At 38.3% G+C, this 17,159-nt stretch overlaps 1 protein-coding gene across 3 annotated transcripts in view; it reads right to left on the bottom strand.

Annotated features, from left to right (window-relative positions):
* homer3b (homer scaffold protein 3b) overlaps positions 1-17,159 on the bottom strand; it is a 34,769-nt gene that overhangs the window by 3,074 nt on the left and 14,536 nt on the right. For 2 of the 3 annotated variants that reach the window (XM_026345998.1, XM_026346000.1), the window contains 5 exons: positions 12,799-12,807; positions 9,837-9,973; positions 6,628-6,784; positions 2,564-2,674; positions 1,479-1,559 (listed from right to left, as the gene is read on the bottom strand). In XM_026345998.1, coding sequence (XP_026201783.1) covers positions 1,479-1,559; positions 2,564-2,674; positions 6,628-6,784; positions 9,837-9,973; positions 12,799-12,807 — 495 coding nt within the window. The remainder of the gene's footprint in view (positions 1-1,478; positions 1,560-2,563; positions 2,675-6,627; positions 6,785-9,836; positions 9,974-12,798; positions 12,808-17,159) is intronic. The other variant, XM_026345999.1, reaches the window with a different exon arrangement.

Raw genomic sequence — 17,159 nt, 5'->3', positions numbered from 1 at the left:
TAGCCAACACTCTTGTATTTTTTTGTGAAACAACTTATAGAGTAGTAATGTTATTTTGACTATAATAATTCTAGCTATAATTTCTAACATCGGACATGTGCTTTCCTTGTCTGTATGCTTTCTGTATCTAAAGTTTGGGTTAGAAAGATAGAGAGCAGCAGCAACTGCTTTAGAGCAAGTAGACCTAAAGCACCATGCTCGAAATCGCCATTGCAGATACAGTGTGCTTGAGGTGAACAGTAGCTCTTTCCTCGAGGTCTGTAAATTTCTGGTGTGGCTGCTGACTGCAGTTCACTGAGAATTTCCTATCAGGCCTATTTTCCTCAAACTGTTTATATTACAAGGTTAAATGTGCTATTTTGTGTTTCATGAGATGAAGTGTATGCCAAATGCACTGATTAATAGATTACAAAATGAACGCAAGGACGACAAAAGGTCAAATATGAATATGAATAATTCACAACTGACACCTCTATTCAATATGACAGACAACCTAATAAAGGAAATGCAATATTCATCAGGTATAATCACCTACATTAACATGAAAATTCCATATAATTTGTTTTCTCCTTGAAGTCCTTAGTTCACCTGTAATGATTCCTCTGCTGCTGGTCTGAACTGTGCTGTCTCTTTTATAGGCACAATATCAATACTTTGATTTTCAATTAGTTGAGCTGACTGGTGTGCAGAACAGAAGAAAAAGCAGCATTGAAGCTGGGATCAGCCTTTTTTTGTTTTCTTTTACCACAGCATGATGGGATACTGTTAAAACTGTAACTATAACACCAACAAATCACAAATATTGCTGCTTTATTATCTGCAGCAAAAACTGAGTGAACCACTATGAGAATAAATAAGAAACTCTTAAAAGATTGAATTAGTGACCTTTTAGCAACTGAACCACAAGCAACAACAGTAAAATCAATCCATGAAGCAGTTTTCTTAGTTTTTGTGATATAATACCAACAATATGACTGATAATGTAGAGTTGTGAGAACAAATATAGTATAATTATGCTAACTTGCTGTTGAAACAAGGCTGAAGTGAACACTGCATTGTGCACATTGTGCAGAATCACAATAGTCCTTTGGTATTGCCAGCAAGTTCCCCTGCAGCTTCCATAATTGGAGAGCTGATTAAAAAGCAGTAGGAAAACAAACAGAAAATACATGTAAAAATGTGATATTTACCACCCATCACTCCTTATTTAAATAACAACGACTTACATAAACAAGAATTAGTTAACTGTCAAATATTTAAATCATTTACAATACTGAGACGTATGTTAATCTAAAATACATAATTTTTTAATTAAGGCTGTATGAGGTAAAGTACATCCCATTGTGCGGTAACACAAGTAGACATGTAAACCAAACAAAGACGACTGCAGTGTGATGAGTTCTTCACAGTACTTTAGCGCAACGTTCAGTAGAACAAAGGAGAAGAGAGACGACAGACTCAGCAGCTCATCAGCTTACCTGGAGTCTCTGCATGGCCTCCTCTCTCTCCTTCTCTAGTTCTCCCACATCTGTTTTCTTGCTCTGTAGATTCTGAATTTCCTGAAAACACAGTAATTTGAAGCGGTCATAACACCACCTCCCTTGTACCCACACACCCATCATCCCAGTCTATTAGAATATGGAGCATTCATCTCTTGATTTGCATCACAATACTTCAATCCACACCTAAATGTGGGTTTTATAAGAAGATTGAACTGTTTCTCATATAACAGCTTGGTGATCAGATTTAGGACAACTTGTTGTTCCCAAGAAGGAGGGGGTTACGCCCCAGAGTCTCCTTGTGTCACTGTGCACAAATCCTGTTGTTAAAACTGGAACTAGTTTAAATGAGGGGACGGACGTGGTAATGTTACTGAGCCTGGAGCTTTAAATGAAGGGACACCAGGTAGTGGACACTGACTTGTGTGTCCCCAAGATACTTTACTACTGTAATTCATATTAAAGCAGGACTGGAAACATTTACGAAGGTAAATCACAAAGGCGTAAAGTGCCGATTACACTCAACATGCAGGTGGCAGCTCTGCACATCTGCATGCTGTCTCAAGTCTGAACATTAATTCTCATGTGTTTTCTACGCAGTGAGGCGTTTTATCAAAGCTTTCTCCAACCTGACCAAAGCAATGAATCAACAAGAAAAATAACACTGCCTCGAAGATAAATTGAGGTCTTGATAGAAATAGAAAGTAGAAGGGTGTAAAAAAAAACACTTTGTTCTCTTTTGTTTGTACCCACTTGACTTTTTAAACATTTTGCTAAGTAATTGCTTTTTGTACATGAGAAAAAGATTATTGAACCAGAAAGATCTCATTAAAATCCTTACAGATTGTCTAGAGAACAAATACCAAAACTGACACTTGCACTTCTGTAGTTTAATACAGTTGCAAATCAACATTTACATTTCCATAGCTTTTTCCCTGCAGACCGAAGTTCAGCTGATTGCTAGTGCATGTGTATTTTGAGTTTCCTCTCACACCGAGTCTCCCTTTAAGATGATTAGAAGAGTAGTTTTGGACAATGTGCACAGAGTGAAGTGTGTGTCTTACCTGATCTTTGGCCTTCAGTAGAGCCTCCAGTTCCTCCAGTGCCCGCTTCAGCTCCTCTCTACTGGTCTGACCAGCAGCAGGATGTCCCAACTGGGCCTCTAGCTCTGCCACCTGATCCCCACAGAAATATGCACAATTAATAAATGGTAAAAAATAAATAATCAATATGCTGCTCTTTTGCTAAATAACAGTCTACTGCTTATGTTTATCAGGTATGATGTTAACCTTAACTTTTGACTTATAGTATGTTAGTATGTTAATATTTATTAGTTAGCTGTAGTTACAACACACAAAATCAAAAATGTTAACCATGCAGTGCTGCTAGAACAAAGGTCTAAGCACCATCAAAGTTAGGTTTATCCTCTGGGTAACGTAAAAGTGCACACAAGATTACCTAATGGGCTGACAATTTACAGCACAGTTAAAAGATCAAAAATAAAATTAATAATAAAAAAATAGAAATGTTAGAAACAGCTCTCTTTGTAAACTATTTGGTTTTCCACTGAATCCTTAGCAGTCGACTAAATGCAAATCTTCATGTTGCTGTTAAACTTTCCACTCAACATCATTCCTTTTACTTAAAGTTCAGTCAACTTTCCATTTTATTGGTTATGCTATGAGGAGGCTTTGGAAAGGTTGTTCCAAGCTAATGAGTGGTGTAACTTTTGAAAACCAGAGAACAACAACTGGCCTTTCACCTCCAGTAAAAACACAGATACCATCAAAATCAGCATAAAGAGGTTTTTGCACAACAGCAGCAATGTACAAATGCAATAATACAAGTGTCTATGAATAAACACACACACACACACACACACACACACACACACACTGTATGTTTGATGATTACTATTGATGGAAATGAGGAAAACCGACAGAGGGTCATCAGAGGATCACTCGCCTACACACACACACACACACACACACACACACACACACACACACACAAATAGAGCCTTTTAGTGCCAGTGTCACAGTACTAAAACCTCTCACACCTTTTGTTTGTTTGTTTGTTTGTTTATTGCTAGAGGAATGTCATCTTGAAAAATCACGAAACATTTTTCCCGTCTGACCCAGTTCCTCGTGATTAACTTGCTAATGGAAAAGCCAGAATTGGTGAGTGACAGTTTGACGAAACAAGGACAAACTGTTCAGCCTTTGAAGTCTTAACTAGATGTGATTTAAAGTTTGGACTTCACTGTGTATCTACTCAAATTATATTTCAGGGCTGTGTTGCTGTACATTCAGAGTCAGACATTCACACTGACAGCGCTCGGCTTTACTTATGGCAACCGAAAACATCACACTGTATGCTCTGAATGCTATAAGAGAAATCAGCAACAGAGTCTGAAGCATAACTAAATAGCAATAACTTGCTATTTATTTAAAAACTCATAATGATGTCTGACGTTAGCGCTACTGACCTTTCATTTGCACAGTTTGAAAAACGATTCTATTAAATGTAGATTTTTCTCAAATACAACTTTGTGTTGACTGCGTTAGGCCTGACATGCTTATGGAACTAACGGTAATAAAATCCAATTCAAAGGTTTCTATGAGTTTAAATATTCAGAGTTTTGCCTTTATTTAATTAAACCAATGTGCACAGTTAGTTTTCTGGGTGTAGTTTGGCGGTTCATCTTTTACTTAAGTTTCACAAGTATAATAAATAAATCAAATAAAACAACCAGCTAAATATTCAGCAGGAAGTTTAAAATGACAGTAACAACACTGTTTGTAAAGAGCTGAATGGATTGGTTGGTTGACTAATAAATTAATAACATGAAGGAACATTAATTGACATTAATTTAGACTGACACAGCTATTAAGCATCAGCTAAATGTGTAAAGTGTAAATTCGTTTGAGGGGAGAGGGAGTTTCCTGTTCCCATGACAGCATTTCCTTTTCCCTCCCTTCTGCTTCTCCATTGCACTTTCACAGGCAATTTCAAAGTGGCTCTTTAAAGAAGCTCAGCTTGGATGTTGCACGCCATCCGAGCTTTAGAAAACAGCCGTGGGCTGAGGGGGTCTCAGAGGAGTCAACCCCTTCATGCCCACTCCATATGTGACAGCTACTGTCCCCAGGGGCACCACCTCCATCCCTCTGAACTCCACACAAATACACATGAAGAGAAACAAATATGGAAAAACTGTGATATCTTCTACTGTGTTTCCAATGAGGTTTTTAAATTAAATAGACTGGCATGTGATTGAAATAAGTGGTGTTAAATACACTGTATATACGTCTAGGATCCGTGAGCTGAGCAAGACGTCACAGCAGATGGAGCTCCACAAACTGCGGCTTATCAATTTATTATTTGTTACATTGCACAGACGTTAAATTAGAAATGTCTTCCTGTCTGGGATGTCTACGTTCGTTTTACACTCACAGCAGTTAAAATAGTCGTGTTCTAGTGCAAAAAAAACAAAAAAGTTTAGAGCAACTTATTTCTTCAACAACATTAAGATTGAAATGTGCTCATATGGAATCAATTGTATCCCAGAAAAGCCTCGAAATTTGATTTGTGTCCGAAAATCGCAGATCACGAGTTTTCAAATCTTAGAAACACAAACCAAAAGTCAAAAATATTTCTTTATATTTTCCATTTTAGCTATTTGTCATCTTGTTGTTTGATTATTGTTAATTAAGACTGGACTACAATCATACATCACACATAATAAACATAATTATCAGCATACATATCCACCCTGCAATGTATGTTACCACCTTTTACACAGAACTCTGAGCTGCCTTGTTGTTGAAAGGTACTATAAAGTTAAGTTGTGTTGCCTGAGTGACAACCAACATTTCTTGTTGAACTATTCAGGGGTCAGAGTCAACCCAGAAACCCAGAAAAATAAATCCAGAGTCTTTCTGCCGTGGATGAACACAAACATGGTTGAAGCCCAGAGTGCGACGAGGGAGAAAAAGCCAGTCAACCTCTCTCCTTCTGCTCCTACGGTGATTTATCTTCTTCCTCTAACTGGGACAGTGATGAGGGGGTGGGGGGGTGGGGGTGGGGGGGCAGCATAGGGTGTCCTATCCCAAAAATAAATAAATAAATAAATAAATATCCCTGCCCCCCTTGAACACCCCTCTGCCAAGCCCTGGAGGCCTGCTCTACTTCTAGCCACCTGGTTGACTTTGCTGCAGTGTGTGTGTGTGTGTGTGTGTGTGTGTGTGTGTGTGCGTGTGTGTGTGTGTGTGTATTTCATGGGGTAACCTTCACCTGCACTCATAGAGAATAAACCACATTGTAGGCTAAAAATAAAAAAGGGCCAGTTTTCTGTCACTGGCGATAATAGTTTCATTGCAGGGCGGATGCGGCACCACTTCTGTCGCACTGAAGAAGCCTTGTTAAGCTTGACCAAGGGCATAATTTTCTCTCCCTAAATTAAAGATGAAATGTCTGCATTCTGGTCCCTGCGATTATCACGGGAGCCTGTCAACAGAAATATCCCAAAGAGGGAGGCTGGATGAAAAATGCATCTGCAGTTTGTAACAGACCAAGCCCTTGCGGGAATTTTAGTGTGATACTCAGAAATATATGAATAAAAAAAATATTCACATCCATTTGCTATCTGTGAGTTGTCACATAGGGGAAGGAAGTCAGGTATCTGTTATAAAACATCCTATTTCTGCTTAGATATAAAATAAAAAACAGCAATGTGACAAATAGTTTTCATAGACTTGCTTTTGAATGATTTGCTGGAAGACAAATTTTCCCCCTTTGGGTACGAAGTGACTGACAAGAAGTAGCACTCACATGAAAACACTAAACTCAGCACAATAAAAAAATAAAATATCAAAAGGACGTTTTTCCAGGTCTGTTGAGGGGGACAATCTTTCATGCAAGTTGTCCTCTTTAACTGAGTGTGCACACTGTCATGATGCAACATTCATCATGACAACAAAAAGCATTAATTTGTCATAAAATCCTGCAGAACTGTTTTATCTCTGTCATATTCTTTGACGTCTCGTGTGTTTAGCTCTCTCCAAGTCTTCAAGTTGCAACAGCTGGACAAGACAACAGGAAACACATTTACAGGTGTCAACACAGTCACCTGGTCTCGGAGACGGTCGGTCTCCTCCTGGTATTCAGCCAGCTGTTTCTTCCAATGCTCCACGCTGCTGTTGGCTTCCTGCAGTGCTGCCACCAGCTTGGCGTTACTGTCCTGCAGAGTGAAGAGCTCAGACTCCAGGTTTATCTCACACATGGACCTGAGGAGGAGTCACAATAAGAAAGATGGTATTATATAAAGCTGTGAAAACACGTATGTGTTTTAGCCACTGTGGGGCAGGAGATGAGTTGTGAAGATATTATGGTAAACAAAGAAATAGTTAAGTAAACACACATTCAGTAAAACATGGAGCTGTAGAGTATCAGCTATAAGTTCACTTTCCCTTTAACTCAGGCCTCGTCTCCTGTAACTCCTAAGAGAAATAACTGGCCCTTTAGCAACGAAATGCACCAGTAATCAAGTCACTAACTCTCAGACTGTTTTATGGTTTTATTCTGGGCAGGAAGCCTTCAGCATGTTTGTCATCAGTATTTTCAAACAGTACGGAGTCAGGTAATCATTTGGTGTGGGTCTAACGACAAGTGTCCTCTCACACATTAACACATATTGATTAGAGCAGATTTAAACACATAATGCAGCCTGGAAAAAAGACTGGTGAGGACAACAAAGAAGAGAATGAGGTAATCAAGTGAAACATTTGTGTTATGCTGCACCAGCTGTTTGAAACTCAGTGGACATGTGATTTTAAACACCCTGTAGACTCCAGTAGTCTGACTTGTACTGCTTTGGCATTTGTATTGCCTTGTTAATTTTCAAATTAATATTTTATTTCTGTTTTCATTCAGGTCTTTGAAAGTTACTTCACGATACAATCCTGCACTAATGAGTCCAGTGTGGTGTCCAAGCTTGACAGTTTTTGGCTACAGCTGAATTATGAAAATAGTTCTCAGTTGGTAAAATAATAATTAGTGTGGAAAAGCAATGTTAGATTAGAAGATTCCTTATACATATGTATAATTTCAGTCAATATAGTGTTGATAAGTGGAGTTTTGAAAACAATATGAACAGTAGAGCACCAGTAGGTATAAACTGACTCAGGAAATCTGTTCTCCTTTATTAAAATGTGGGAAAGAGGGATCAGGTCTTGTGTGCCCATAAAGGTCAGGATTCAGTGGGGATATTCAATAAACCAGAGAAGATGGGGTTAAGGAAGCTGAGTTGTTGCCATGACGCAGCTTGGCAACCATAAAACTACTCACCATAGCAACAGGAGGGAAAAAAAAACCCTGCATAAGTTCATAACAATCATAAAATAAAATCACTGGGACATCAGCCTGTAAAGCAGCCAAGGACGAGTGTTTTCTGCTTCCTGGTCTCAGATGGAAGGTTGAGTGATCAATAATGGCCACCATAATGGCTGTAATTATGAGCTGCTAAATTCAGCACCAGTCAGGCCTGCTTGGTTCTTAATCACGGACACACACATTAAAAACAGAACGCGATGTGATAAACTTGGGACATAACTCAGGCAAGTATTGGAAAATGATTTAGAAAAGTTTTGTCCTCTGTGTGATACAAACACCGACACCGCAGAACTGACGAGTGTCCACCTGTTGCACAGTTTCCAGGCAGACTACATGTGGGAAAATGTTTTCAGTGTGACTCACTCCTGCTTTTCTAGTTAACCATAGCTGTTATCTTTCTTAGGAATTGAGTGTGAGATTTTCTGATGCACCAGCATCATTCTGTGATGCTTTCTAACAACAAAAGAAACAAATACAGAAAAGAAATCAGCAGCACAGTCTAAAAGGGTGAGCACTCATTCACTGCTCTTAAGGAAACAATTTGTTTTTCCTGACTTTTAGTCTTGAGAATGAGTCAAGCTCTGATTACTGTGCAGCAGTAGTGTCCATTCTTGATCCTGAACAACCACAGCACTGAATATTTTCCATTTCTTTATCTTCTGCCCACAACAAATCTAAATTTCTTTAACATTTATTGGCTGTGCATTGTAGAAAAATGATCCCGTCCCAAGGTTTCTTTCTTTTTTCCTGATATTTTTTTAAAACAGACATGAGTCACATAATTAACACTGATGGCATGGCTCTTTAATTCCATCTCTGTGTGGGAAAGTGACCATCTGGGCAGCTGAAGAAACCTAGAGTTACAAATACAAATAATATTGTCATTTGCTGCTGACAGCTCATTGGTAATGTGACACGTTTTCCAACAGTTAAGTTTCACCTGAGAAAAAACACACTGATGGAGGGAGAACATTGTTTTAATGAGTCAATTATTTGTTAGAGTGATAGCTCTGAACAGTTTGCAGTGAATTGTGGTGCAGAGGCCCCAAACCTGACAACTGGGGAGTTGTTTTTTTGTGTATGTTTTTGACATTTAAATGATATTTACAAAATCTGTCATTTTAGTCTCTTCACTGAAACAATTCTTAGAAACAATGCATTTGCATTTTAAATAACACACATAGAGCTTCAACAGAGGTAAACGCCCTCTTAAATGTTTTCCAAGTTAATGACTTGTATTGTTTGTCTCCTTTCCTCCTTAACAGAGGACATCATTATCAGTTTGAGTCATTAGTCAAAAGTGATTTGGGAATTTACACCTGCTCATGTGGCCACACTGAGGTTTAGATACTGAATTATAACCTCTGCAGGAAACTTGGATGGATAAAATTTCCCATTCCATTACTCCCACAAACAGACACATCTGCTGCTCTCTCTGTTATTTCCTTTTCATTTATATTTTATGTCTGTGTGTTTTGGTTATTATTGTAATGGATTGTTGTTATTATGCGTATGCTGCACAGTTTTCTGAAAGCGATATACTCCTGCTTCTGAGCATAAATTCTCACTGCATGGTGTTTTCCTTTTTTTGTTGTCAAATCAATTTCCTAAATCAAACATAGGTAAAACAAGTTATCCAACAAATATACTTTAAATACCTAAATACTGCTATTTATGGCATGCTTTCAAAAATAACATATATTTTTTAACACACACTGAAAATCAAATCTTACTTAACGATGCTTAACAATGTTTGAAGGAGATGTGCAATAGTTCAGGTTAGTAGCTGGAAATGTGAATTAAAAGATAATCTGGCTAATAAACAGTAAGCAGATGAAACTAGATAAATAAAACTGAACCCAAACTGAAAATGTAGAAAGACAGGTTCTCAAACACATTAATGTGAAAGCTTTTTGAGAAAAGATTAAAAACAATGGCAGTGATTACCCCTCAGACAACATCTTCTTGACCCTCTCCTTCTCTACCGTCAGCTCCACTTCAGCACTCTTACTGCGAAACAGCTTTTCCTCGCCCGGCCCATTAACAGTCAGCAGCGGCGGAGAATGACGCTCCTCTGAAAACTCCTAGAACGACAACACATGGACCAACTGGTATGTCAACACAAAAAGGACATGAGCTCTGTTATACAGTGAAAATTCAATCAGTGGAAGCTCACTACATTTATATTTTCACTTTTTGTCAACGCTTTTATCCAAAGTTACTTACAGCAAGCAACAAATGTTGAATTTGATGAGAAAAATCACTTCAGACCCCAAGTTACTGACACAGCATCAGTTTTATTCATTCAAAGTGCTAGTAGATGTTAAAAACTTGTTTAAAAAAGGGATGTTTTGTTGTTATTTCACTTTAAATCCCTAGAATCCACACTGCGGTTCTCCAAACAGAGAACAAAAGTCCTCTGATAAAACAGGCCTGATTATTTTTCATTCATATTCACAGTGGAGTTTCCTCAGTAGGTCTAAATACCCACATACAAATATCACTGACTGCGGATGTTCCACTGTTAATACCAGATTAAACACAATTATTCAGATTCTGTCTCAGAGGCCCCAACGTGAGCTGTGACAGACCATTAATGTAATTATACTCAGACCTGTAGTCAGGAATATAGCAAACTCGACCTAGTTGAGTTCTGGCCAGTCAGAGCCCAGATGGGACATTTCAGCATTTAATACCTCATCTGTGCTCCTGTGAACAGGCTTCATGTGCGGAACCCAGCTGGGTTCTCTTCATACAGTCTGATTCAACAAGAGATGACTGAAGTACAGTTCCTTGTTCCAACAAGTCATCTGGTGTTTGTTTGTATAAGTGAATGAATTACACCCATACTAGGTATCGTGCTGTAAAGTTCATGCACGTCTCACTTGCTACCAACATACCAGCCTGATTTAGTTCCAACCTATTCACAAGGTAGCAAAGTCTTCAACCATTCAGTAGCTGTTCTGCAGTTTTTATTCATATTACATGAGATTCCTTGACAGCTGTAGTTTGCTTCATTGTTATAGGATCATAGATCTTTTTATCAAAACACTTGTTCTCATCAATACTGACTTAAATATTTAGCTTCATACTGTTGCATATTATATCTTTGATTGATCGCTGCATTGTAACAAATTATCTTAAGACAATATATATATAAGGTAATATAAATAAATAAATAAATAAATAAATAAAGTTTAATCTGCTGCTTTTTTGATGTTTTCATTAAATCTGGTCCTACACGTCCCTCTGAACAAAAGTGTTCAATAATTCAACAGAACAATAGACTTGTTCATAATGAATTTACAAATATGGTGAGATACAGACATTATTCTATCTGTTTTTACTTAGAACTAAATAACTGATTGGCAATCTGTCTGACTGCTTTGTGTTTACACACTGTTTGCAACAGCTAACCTAATAATGTTACTCTTACGAATACTGGTGAGCTGTGACTAGCACTTGCTTGTTAAAGTTGTTATCTCTACAGCTACCTACAAGACCTTCAAGCTATGAATCAATGTTTTGAATTAAAGTGCAAGGCTATAAACAAGACAGTTGGTCTCTCACCAGCTACCTTCAGCACGCTGCTGACCTTTAGTTAGAAAAATAAATGAATCTGGATGCAAAAAACAATGTTGAGCTCACGCTTACATCACATTTGGACATTAGGTTGTGAGCAGATGTGGTTGCTAGGAGATTTGTGAGTCAAGCTTTTATATTCATTCACATTTTTTGCATAAATAAACTATATCAGCAGCATAAAAGTGAGTTGCTTTTGCCTCATCTATATGTTTTTCTTGCCTTGTTAGGATTATTCTAAAACATACAATGAAGGTTAAATAAACTGAATGATGATGCAGTAAAAGAAGAATATTAATCTTTCTGTCATGTCAAAAGCAGACTGTGACATTAGAGCTTGCAGATGGCTTGGCTCCAGTCTGGCACAGTCAAGTCTAACCAATCTGCTTTGATATTTTCCTTCTCTTTTTCCTAGAAATTGATTCAAGCTCTCCTTTCACACAGTTGTGTGAGCCACTTTGCTCCGTTTGAGGCTGTGGGCTAAAAGACTGCTCAGTGTCCTTTTTCAAAGCATGCAGCTGAATTAGCTTAGGCACATTTCTGACCCCCTGTCGCCTTCTGTCGTCTACTTTCTACACAGAAACCTAAATGTGAACTTGTCACCGGCCAAGTGCCTCAGTGAAGCAATACAATCCTGCACTTACTGTAGAAAAAGCTTGTATAATTAATTTCAGTGAGCCTGACTGTATTCCCCTGAGGACAACGGTTTATTATCTAGAGCTCAGCAGCTCTCTGTCTGTGCTCATGGATGGATATGGAAATAAAACACACAGCCTGTGGATGAGCACTGTGTCCAGGGGAAGGAACAGGAAAAATCAAAGCTAAGACAGCTACGGTTCAACCCCAAAGCTAACGGTTTGGCTGTGCGTACACTTGAATAATTCATAGTGTGGATCATGTTTAAATTATAAATAGGATTACAAATTTACAGCAGTTATTCTATATGTTCTCCAACAAGCTGTGTAAAAACAGGGTAGATACAGTGGAGCATAGGCATGCAAATGACCAATTACTAATGAGCCAGAGTTTTAAGGACCTGCAAGGAATTTTTCATATTTAAAGGACACGTCTGTGTATTTTCAGTTCTTAGGGGATTTTTGTTCATGTAAATATAGTATGCACTCGAATTTGAGGAGTGAAAATGACATAATGTGTGCATCTGCTCTGAAGTCAACTTTGATCAGAGTTCAGTTCAGAGATGAATTATTGAGCTTGACCGTCTCTGCAACACTAAGTCTATGAACACCACAGTCCCGAAGATAAAAGGTGATGGTTGTCTTTGTATTGTTTTTTTTAAATATAGGATGGAGAGTGTGTTTTCACGCACCTGGGAGAGCTGAGAGATGAATATGTCCCATGGCAGATCAGGAAAACAGCAAAGAAAGAGGGAAAAAAGTTATTATACAATTAAAAGGAGGCATTGGACAGTATTACTTTGAGTACACAGGGATCCATCAAGTGCTTTCTATCTTCTCTGTGTCTGCTTTGTTTGGAGTTAACAGAAGAAAAGGGAAATTAGCAGGAGCACCGATTGCAACTGAAGGCAGAACAGAAAAATGAAACACAGTGTTTGCAAAGATAAAGTGATCAGAGTCCCACCCACACCGTTAAAGTGACAGGTGATCGCCGGGCAACACAACAGCTCCGGCTGCTTAGCAACAAAGATACTTTACATTATCACAAACAAAGTTAGATAAATAATGAAAACGATTTATCCACATGCACACCGTCTGATTGTGTTCTTTATTTTAACAATGCCTCAACCCCCAAAGCAGCAACTTAAAAACTTTTCAGGCTCCTTTGTAATCAATGAGATCCTAGATACTTTAAATATTCAACAACCTTCCAGAGAGCTTTCATCACAACGTCTCTGCACCGCTGTTCATCTTAAGTACATCTACACTGTTTACTTATTTATCCAAGCATCAGTCCATTTGCTCCCTCAGCTTTATAAAGCTCCTGTTTCTCTACTCCGAGTTTTCATTGAGACCACAAACCCCCTTTATTTATTTATGCGTCCATGCATCAGAGGTACTGTACATGCTTAGGTACCTCTTGAAGCATCATTCCACACACACACACACACACACACACACACACACACACACACACACACACACACACACACACACACACACACACACACTTCTTTTTATGTAGTTTTTATGCCAAGTCTGTGGTTAAAATATTGATGGCTGGCATTTCTGTTTGCTTTTCTGTCTGCCTCTGTATAGACACTGTATATAGAAGGAGATGCAGAGAGAAAAGCTCCATTCAGCAGGTGTAAACATGTAGTTAGAAGTCATAGTTCGTAGTTCGTTCGTCAGAGGAGGGAAACAGCATCCAACAGTATCCTACTGTGCTTAGACTGATGTTCAGTTCACTTACTGACAGATGTTTTTCTTCTATGGTGTTTTTGGCATTTATTACATGCACTATGTAGCTCAGTGCTTCAGGATGTTTTACTGTCTGACAGATGACGCCCAGATAAATCCAAACACCCAGTCAATAAAACAAACAAGTGCCAAATGAGTCTGAACTGATTTAGAACTGGATTTAATTTAACACGGTTTACATGACACTGTTATTTATCACTTGTTCATTTTGTGATCCTCGACTGGTTTTCTGTGCAGTAGAAATATTTGCATCCACACTACTACCACATAGCTGGGATATATGCTGGGCTACACCTGTTGTGTGTTAATTAAAACACTATCTTGACTTTCATTTCTCAAAAGAGAAACGGATAAGCTCAGAATGAGCAGTCATGCAGGTATCTTCATCTTCATAGTTCAGTAAAATTCATGGTTCACGTTTTCACTTTCACTCTTATCTCCTCTTATCTTCCTGTAACAGACAGGAGATTCAAAGTGTTCTGATCGCTCCCCTGTCTGAAAATAAACAACATAAACAGATTAAAGGAACTTACTCTGTACATACCTGTCGATCATCTGGTTGATACATATAAATAAATCAAGCAGAGACACATGAGACATGTGTCTGTTTGCTATATTCTAATATTTTAATATGTTTATTACTATTTATCTCCTTTAATTATTTTATCTATGTTTGACTGCTTTTGTTTTCCCATTGTGGCCACAAAGCAGCTATAACTCATCTACTATCATTTTTTTTTTGTTTCCTGCATAAATCCATTTAAAATCCATTTGCTCTTGTCAGTTTGACAGCTCTTGCTGTATCGCTCTGGTTATCACTCTCTCACTGACTTCACAATCTCCTCCTCCATCTTATCTCTGAGCTGTGCAAATAAGCCTAAACACTGAAGCTCTACTGTCTGCAGATCCCCTGCTGCTATCCACACATATCAGAAGTGGAATATGTGCTCTGTAGAGCCTGAGGCTGCATAGATGCAGCTCTGCAACACTGTAGATGATTCCTGATCAGGATTCTTACTGACCAGCTAGAGATGATGTAGATCCTACTGATTCACTGGTTGATGGTGAAAATAAAACCATACACACCTCTGCAGGCTCTCTCATCATTCTCTCTATTCTATGTTTCTGTTTATTATAATGTAAGGTTTGCATATTTAGCTTTTTTGCTTCAAGCATATAACAAAACATCTCCTCCTTCCTGTGCCTTTGGACTTTTTGAAAAGGCTTCAGTCTTGGCAGAAACATTTTGTGCCTAGAAGAATATTTAACTTAATACTTGCACAACTCTACACAAGTTAGTGATCTTTCTTGTTTTGTTTTTAGTAAGCAAATATTTGGGGGTATACAAAAGCCTTATTATCCCTAACAGTACTTTTATCATACATGCTGTTGTTATTATTATTATTATTTCTGTATTACAAAGGTTAGGACAGTAAGCACCAAAGTGTTTTACAACAGGCAGCAGTGACTCAGAAGAAGATGTGATAATAACCTCAACAACACCTCAGTGTTTACTACCTGACACAAAATCAATGACTGCTGTCTTATAGAGAAATCAGTACAGCGTGCACTCGCCTGCGTCTGACCTTGTAATTCTGTCCAGGTGATGTTTGTGTGTGTGAGTGTTGACTAACTGATTAACAACCATGCGTCCATGCGCTGTGTTGTGTGTGTGTGTGTGTGTGTGTGTGTGTGTGTGTGTGTGTGTGAGAGAGAGGAAGAGGATTTTTTGGCCATGCACAATGCCGTGGTTGCCATGGTAACAAGATGCCTCACGTGTGTTTACTGGTCAGTTACCGGCCTCTGAGTGGTGTAACATATCACACTGACATAACCAAAGGGCACAAATGTAATGTAATAATTAAAATGTAATCAAATCTTTTCCATTTTGGGACGACAGGCATTTTGTGCAACATAGGTAAAATGTAACGACGCATTTACTCGTGTAAAGTTTTGAATGAACAATTGTATTTTTACGTCAATTTCAATATTACCTTTTCTTTCTTGCAGTGATGGTCTCAGTTTAAACATTTCATATGTTTTCTATGTTCTGTTGTGAATAACATATGCGTTAAGACATCACTACAAATCATCTTACTTAGTGCACTTTAAATACTAGTATTTTTTTCTCAATTCAGACTCACCCACATAACAAAATGTATTTTGATATAACATGCAAACATGTAGACTAGAGCAACAGTAATTATTTTAATCATTTTGAGATATTTAACTGAAGTTATTATAATTCAAACAACACAAGTTAGATTATGTTTAAACATGAGAGGTAATGAAAGTTTAGTTACAGATCAATCTGACCTTTGACCTCCCTGTTTTCAGGTTAGACTCTGTGCAGCATCAATACGCTGAGAAAACAAAATGTAATAAAAGCTGCTTTATTGATATTGCTTAGCTTCTGCTCTGAACTAGTGTTGACCTTCTTGGTACTGATGCTTTGTTCAGTTGTATCCAGGTTTGTCAGGTCTTGATTGGCAGACTTTTAACAAGGACGATCACAGTAATCATCACTCTGTGTCTTACAATATACTGCATACGGTGGTACAGACTATATTCAGTGTGGGAGAAAAGGTGAAGGACAAAAAGGTTCCAGTGCAGGCAAACTATCCCTCCTCCAACTCAACCTCAGAGTTAGCGAATCCACCAAGAAATCTCAGATTTTGGCAGGATAAAAGCCGGCCATTGTCTTTTCAGCAGCAGCGGCCAGATTCCCCTCTATTATAAATGACTCAGTCACCCTCCCTCACCCCTGCCTCTTCTCTTTCCTCCCAATTCTTCTGATACCTCATTCTTCTTTCTTTCAGTCCTGGCCATTACTGCCCCTCCAAACACCTTCACCGTCTGCGTCTCTTTCTGCCTCCAATCTCCATTTGTCATGCATGAAATCTTTTAATGGAGTTGACCAATGGGAGAATAATGGAGCGGCCAAATGGGGATCCATCTAATCCCTCGAGACTCGGTACTGTATATGTTTAAAATAGAAACAAAGTCACTGAATTCACCGTAATATTTCTGCTCCGCTCTTGTATTAGCTCTGAGGCTGCAGAAACCATCAAGTCCCTTCAAGGTCACAAGTGCAATTGCAAGAACCAAAGTCTACGTCTAGATATGCAAGCAATTTAAAATAGATATGTAAAAAAATATTTCCTCAAGCAAGCTAGGAACACTTCAGCACACAGACATACAGTAGCTGCAGATATATTGGCTAATTTAGCCCCTAATATTGTAAGCCTCACAATAAAATAAAACATATTTATAATCTCAGACCCACAACCCT

The sequence above is a fragment of the Anabas testudineus genome, chromosome 4, assembly GCF_900324465.2.
Source record: "Anabas testudineus chromosome 4, fAnaTes1.2, whole genome shotgun sequence".
Taxonomy (NCBI): domain Eukaryota; kingdom Metazoa; phylum Chordata; class Actinopteri; order Anabantiformes; family Anabantidae; genus Anabas; species Anabas testudineus.
The sequence above is the reverse complement of the archived record's forward strand: the minus strand, read 5'-3'. Positions and strand labels throughout refer to the sequence as shown.